We start from the raw sequence: 7399 nt of genomic DNA on the forward strand, positions 1-7399 counted from the left end.
AACCTATTTGCATTTAGATTACTGAAAAATCAGTGGGTATATTAATAGTTTAAATCAGTTTGCATAAATCCAAACTATATATAAATATTCATCTCTCAAACACATTCTAAGATATAGTAATTGTTTTCAATATGACTCAAACAATATTAATTATAGCACAGTTAAGACCAATTCCTTGAAAGCAGACTTGATTTTTAGCAGACTATTTGAAGATAAAGGGTTAAGCACTTTAACTAATATCTTTAAAATAAATCATTTATGACAGTGGAATATATTAAAATAATTATACATTTGTATAAGTTTGTACTTTTAAAACATTTGTATACCATATAATATCCTGACAATAACCTTGTGAAGAAGTCTGGGGAGCATTATTATCACCATTTAATTAATAGGACAATTGAGACCCAGGAATGATAAATAAATTACCTTATGGTAAATAGTTAATGACAGAGTCAGAACCCAAGTCTCCTTACCCCTGGTCCTATTCTTTATCCTTTGAGCAATAGTGCCTCCCTAAATCATTTGTGTTTTCATGTAGGAGTTAAATCTTCATTAGACATTTTAATGTACGTTGCCTTAATGAGTTTTTTTAATATTACAGGAATATATTGCACTCTTCTGTTTAGAAACCTTGTCTAATAAAATGCTTGGAGAAGCCTTCCTAATTGAACTCCTATACAAAGAACCACTTACATGTAAGAAAACCTCAAATGATGAAAAGGAAACTTGGAAAAAGCAGCTTTTAAATATAGAAGACAATTCACTTTCCCATGATAAAATGGAAAATCAAAATAAGGTCATGAAAGAAAGTTTAACAGAGCAAAGTAATGATAAAAATAAAATAAAATCTGTGGATGAGGTAACTGTAGCAAAATGCGAAAGTGCATCCCTTCCAGGAAATGTGTCTGCTGCGTTGCCCATTCCAAAGAGAGAACATGATGAAAAACAACTAGATTTATACCGATCTTGCTCATGTACAAGTATCTGCCAGAATTATCCGGACCTACAGATTGGAGGAGACCACGTGGGTAACATGTATGATTCCGGCTGCTTTGTGGAACACATACGTGATGATGCTTTTAATGGTCCTCTTTTACTTTCAGTAGATGTACCGTTGGATCATTCTCCAATCAGTGAACCTCTAGAGAAACTACCTGTCTCAAAGCTTTTGAATGGGGATGAAATTCGAGAAAAAAGTATGTTGTTTCATAAGCAGCCCCTCTCTAATTCTATGCTTAATAGTTATATGGAAAAAAAAGTGGACGAACTCTACAAACAGTTTTTGGAAGAAAATCTCACTAGGTGCTGCTCCATAACCAATCTTACGGCTTCCAATTTGTTAATGAATAATGTAAATCAGATTAGCCTTCAAATCTCTCAAGAGCAGAACATAGAGGCATCGAAAGCTCGGGAAGTTCTCTTACATTCTTTAGCAAGATGTAATCTCTGTAACATTTCCCACGGAAATAGTTCTGAATTTAGCACTCCTAACTTACAAATTTCAAAACAGAGAAGTAGGGAACTTGTATCACATCTACAATAAGAACCAACTGTAGGTTGGTTGGACTAGCTTATGAGACTGGAGTAACAGCAGTCTCTCTGGCTTATTGTGTCACATCAGACCCCTTTGTGGTGTGGTTATTACATTTTTCGAGAAATTATTTGACCAGTGGTACATCTGAATTCTTGTAGATGACAATTTAAATGATTGAGTTTTATGACCATACTTTTAATTGTTTTGACATCTTTAATGGTTGCTACATTCAAGTTTGTATATTCCATATATGCTTATCTAATTGCCGCCAGCATCCCAAATTGATTACCTCACTCTCACTCATCAGATTTATTTACCACAAAAGTGGTTAAAAAAAAGTGAGATGAGAGAACTATTGCTCTCAGATACTGAAAAGACAACTAGAAACTGTATCAGACAGGGACATTTATTTCTCCACAAAACTGTTTAAAGACATATGAGTAGTGCTTAAATATCTTTCTTTTTATTTTCAACATACAGAATCTTTCACACTGACAATCAGAAATTCTTCAAACAAAAGTTGGATTTAAATGATACTTGAAAGAAATGTGGAAGGAGGGCTTAAGGAAAAATGGAGAATTTGCCATTAAGATTTGCAATTGAACTTGATGCTTTTGAACTTTCTTGGGACAAGCATCAACTATTATATATCACTCTGTCATGCATGGTGGTTTTCAGCAATGGGAGGAAGGAAAGCATATACGTAGAGTGAACAAAGTGCATAGAGAACCACCATCTAGAAATGAAGAGGATCTCCTGGCAATATTTACACTTCCCAGATTATCCTCAATCAAGATCCTGGCTTAGGATAAAAGCAGGGAGTTATAGCAATTTTGGAATTTAATTAAATTAATTAATTAACAAAACATACCTAAGAATGGTATAGTTTACTGCAGACTTGGAAACAAGACCCTATACTTTATAGCTCACACTTCTCTCCCAGGTATAGTAAAATGATTGACATGTATTTTGCTTGTAAAATGAAATGGTATGAATTTATGTTATGGAATTGTTATGGTTGCATTATATATTAATAAGATTTGTACCTTAGTACTCACATATTCTGTTCCAATTATCTCTTTGGTCTTTGATTAAATTTTAAAGAATAAATTACCCAGATGCCCTTACAATTTGTTCCTTTTGATCACACAATCTTTAGTTTATTTTCACCGTCTTCAACTTTCTATGATCTAATAATAAGTGCCCCTGATTTGTTTCCTGTTCATCAGTCCTTTCTCCAACATCTTCTCCAATAAGCCTCCCAATCCATTTCCACCATTCTGACATTTGATTCTGAAGAGACAATGGATAAGGGTTTTGGAACAACCGACTTAATGTCTTATAGATACAGAAAAAACAGTTGTTTGTACATTGTTTTATATATTGCTAAATTTGTACATTTTAATATGAGTTACCAAAATGATAAAATATTAATGTTAAACTTTATCTTTTCTAAAGTGAATGAAACGTCGTTGGGCAACATTATTGGTGTGAAGTTTTCTTAGAGATTGTAATATGTATTAATACTTTATGAAGAAGATATATTCATAATAGTATTAAGACTACATAGTATTATATTAAAAAACACAATATTTAGCTAGTACCAAATTTAGAAGTGCATTTAATTGTTACTCTAATATTTCAATTTTCTTCCTCTTGCTTATGTCATCAAAATTCTTAATTTCTAAAGATTACTCACTTACTGTTTAAACAGCCTAAGAATTCAATGCGATATTTAAGCAAGGAAAGATAATAAATTTAGTGTTATTTTCATCTTGACCTCATACTTGCTGCCTTCAATGCTTGAATGAAATATGCATAAGGGGTTGTGGTTTAGCATGTTTGGATCCTAAGTAGGCATTCTTCATTCTATCTTTCATCATGGGTTTCGCTTATATGACAATGCAGTTCCATTTTAAAATGTTATTTGAAATGTATGGAATGATAAATTTCTTTCTGTCTCACTTTTTTTGGGAGTTGAAAGTATTACTTTTGTGCTTCTATGAAAATGGAGAATGTTATTGATTCAGCAGTGTGGGAGGATCATCATTTCTGGGTAGGGAAGAATTTCAGCAGGTTAAGAATGACACCCAATATAATGTTGCTCCCTACCTGTATAGGTCAGTTTAATTTATATCCCATATTTGGATTTCAGGTCACTATTGTAGGGCCCAGAGTGGGTTTGACCCAGTCTCAAGTAATTTTCTGTCAGGAACATCCTTAAATCATTAAAAGCAATTCAAGAGATAGACTATACTGGACTCCTGGAACTTTTAGGCTACATCTCTCTGTCTCATGGGTTAGTAGCCAAAAGAAGCCATTCTCCCTTAGGTTCTTTTTTTTTTTTCCCCAGAGGTTTAAGACCAGAGATAATACTAACCTGGCCCATTCAAAGTTGTAAGCAGACTTTCTGGCTCTTTCCAATCTTACCCTTAACATTTAGGTCTTATTAAAATTGGTTTTTCGAAGTGAAGAAACAAAATAAATAGTTCTCTAGGGATATCTTTTCACATGCAATTATCTTTTTTTGTGGGACTGCTTTAGGGCAAGGGTAGAGTAGATCTTTATTTATATATATATATATATATATATATATATATATATATATATATATACACACACACACACACATATATGTTTATATTAAAATAAAATGAATTTCTTTTCAGGTAATCTGACTAATATAACATTACTACATAATGCGTGTTTGGATGAAGTGTGGAGGGGTGGTTTGATGAGGATTAGTATGTATAATAAACTGGAAAAATTATGCAGTTAAGTGGGCAATTGTTTTCAGTTAGTACAGGAAGGAAAGAAAACCGTAAAGTTTTCATGACTAGTCATTTGCATGGAAAATAAACCAATTATATATGTATGTGTGAAAATCCATGAAAAACAAAATAATATTTGAAAGCAAAAAAGGAAATGATGGCAAAAAATGTTCTCATAATGATAAAATAAAGATAACTGTCCTTTTGAAAAATGTTCGTTGGAAATTTGGGACTTTTGATTCCCATTCATGTAGTGTACTTTATTTCAAGGTTTAGTAGAAATTTGTAAAAATGTTGGTTTCATATTTATTATGGTATAAATGTACAGCACCACTTGAAATTTTATGAAATAGCCTTTATTTTTTTCTTGATTAATTTATTTTTAAATTTTTTTATAATTAATTTTTATTGGAATATGGTTGCTTTACAATGTTGTGTTAGTTTCTACTGTACAGCAAAGTGAATCAGCTATATGTATACATATATCCCCTCTTTTTTGGATTTCCTTCCCATTTAGGTCACCACAGAGCACTGAGTAGAGTTCCCTGAGCTATACAGTAGGTTCTCATTAGTTATCTATTTTATACATAGTATCAATAGTGTATAAGTCAATCCCAATCTCCCAATACATCCCACCCTCCCCTTGCCCCCACAGTATCCTTATGTCCATTCCCTACATCTGTGTCTCTATTTCTGCTTTGTAAACAAGTTCATCTGTATCACTTTCTAGATTCCAGATAAAAGCAGCATTATACAATATTCGTTTTCCTCTTTCTGACTTACTTCACTCTGTATGACAGTCTCTAGGTCAATCCACATCTCTACAAATGACCCAATTTCATTCCTTTTTATGGCTGAGTAATATTCTATTGTATATACATACCACATCTTCTTTATCTATTCCTCTGTTGATAGATATTTAGGTTGCTTCCATGTCCTGGCTATTATAAATAGTGCTGCAATAAACATTGGGGTGCATGTGTCTTTTTGAATTATGCTTTTCTCTGGTTATATGCCCAGTAGTGGGATTGCTGGGTCATATGGTAACTCTAGTTTTAATTTTTTAAGGAACCTCCATACTGTTCTCCAGAGTGGCTGTATCAATTTACATTCCCACCAACAATGCAAGAGGGTTCCCTTTCTACACACCCTCTCCAACATTTATTGTTTGTAGATTTTTTAATGATGGCCATTGTGAGGGGTGTGAGGTGATACTTCATTGTGGCTTTGATTTTCATTTATCTAATAATTAGTGATGTTGAACATCTTTTCATGTGTTTGTTGGCCATCTGTGTGTCTTCTTTGGAGAAATGTCTATTTAGGGCTTCTGCCCATTTTTTGATTGGGTTGTTTGTTTTTTTGTTATTGAACTGCATGAGCTGTTTGTATATTTGGGAGATTAATCCTTTGTCAGTTTCTTCATTTGCAAATATTTTCTCCCTTTCTGAGGGTTGTCTTTTCATCTTGTTTATGGTTTCTTTTGCTGTGCAAAAACTTTTAAGTTTTAAATTAGGTCCCATTTGTTAATTTTTGTTTTTATTTTCATTACTCTAGGAGGTGGGTCAAAAAAATCCTGCTGCAATTTATGTCAAAGAGTGTTCTGCCTATGTTTTCCTCTTAGAGTTTTATAGTGTCTGGCCTTACATTCAGGTCTTTAATCCATTTTGAGTTTTATTTTTGTGTATGGTGTTAGGGAGTGTTCTAAGTTCATTCTTTTTTATGTACCTGTCCAGTTTTCCCAGCACCACTTACTGAAGAGAATGTCTTTTCTCCATTGTATGTTCTTGCCTGCTTTGCCATATATTGGGTGACCATATGTGCGTGGGTTTGAAATAGGCTTTTAATAATTATATTTAAGAACATATCTATAAAAATGATGAGAACCAAATAAGGTTTATTGACATCAATTAAAAATACTGAATCATTGCTATGGGCAGCTAATTCTTTGAATTGTTCTGCTATTTCTATTTAAAGCTGAGAAATTTGTAGCTTACAGAATTGCAGTACAGTTCTGGTTTTTACTTCCCCAAATGAGTAGAGGCAGTTTATCATGGGAAACATAAATTGTCATAAGACTTTGGTTTAGCTGAGAGTGACTAAAGTTCAAAAGTAGGCTATTTCCTGAAATTTATTTCTCTCTATTGTTGTAAACTGGACCCATATCTGCTAAATAGACTTTTGAGTGGGATTGAAAAAGTTTAAGAAATAGGTCAGGATCCCAGTGACTTGTGTGGTTCTGCCCCTCTCCTTTAAATGTTCAGCTCTGCTTTAGGGAAGCCATGTAATTGTAGAGCACCCTTGTATTCTTCTCCTTAGGTGAGGCTTAAGAATTGATATCCAAGAGTTCAAATGGTAGGGACCAGCTTATGTCTTGAGCAGACTTCTAAGTCCAGTTCAAGATCAGAATGAATTCTCAGAGCTTTTCATCCTTTAGAATGATCTATCCTCAGGACACTCCAGGCACTAGGAGAAACTGAATGGCTCTTTATTCATTAAACAAATATTTATTAAGAACTGTGATAGGCAATCCTGATAAATGATGAACAAAATGATACCATTACTACTTTACAGACCAGTTGGTATAGAATCAAAGAACAAAAGTAAACCACCAATCCAAATTTAGGGTCATGAACGTTATAACATATAGCTCTAGATAATCTCTGCTGGTAGTTCTGCCTGCTTGGCCTATTCATACTCTAGTTTGAATCTTGTATCCAGGGCTGCTATTTGGTTGTCATCCACCAGTGTACCTCTGATGATTATTAAACATGTTGAAATATTTCTGTACCAACTGGTATGAAGCTGCTACCCCTCCAAGTCCTACCATCTCCATAATTACCTTAGTGACTCTGACTCCTCCCTCTGGACCCTAGTATCTGCTTATGATTCAACAACTAAACAGACAAATGAGGGGCCTTTAATATTCAGCTCTAATGTTGCCTACTACACTTCCTATTCATATGAGTATTTAAATATTTTGACCTTCACTTCTGCTTGTACCTACTTCAATATTGAGATTCCTGTTACAAAACCCACTCAGTAACATTATTATTCCTAGACTTGGGCTCTGCTTTTTTCTTGCAGGTCTTAA

General features: G+C 33.6%; 1 protein-coding gene across 1 annotated transcript; it reads left to right on the top strand.

The window, feature by feature from the left end:
- Positions 1-646: 646 nt before the first annotated feature.
- LOC132357096 (TLR adapter interacting with SLC15A4 on the lysosome-like) lies at positions 647-1546 on the top strand. The gene has a single exon (XM_059910401.1). The coding sequence runs from the start codon at positions 647-649 to the stop codon at positions 1544-1546; it is 900 nt and encodes a 299-aa protein (XP_059766384.1).
- Positions 1547-7399: the final 5853 nt, after the last annotated feature.

Source organism: Balaenoptera ricei, chromosome X, assembly GCF_028023285.1.
Source record: "Balaenoptera ricei isolate mBalRic1 chromosome X, mBalRic1.hap2, whole genome shotgun sequence".
Taxonomy (NCBI): Eukaryota; Metazoa; Chordata; class Mammalia; order Artiodactyla; family Balaenopteridae; genus Balaenoptera; species Balaenoptera ricei.

Bases quoted from the DNA above. Each gene is read 5' to 3' on its own strand.
- LOC132357096 (XM_059910401.1), top strand. From the start codon at position 647: ATGCTTGGAGAAGCCTTCCTAATTGAACTCCTATACAAAGAACCACTT.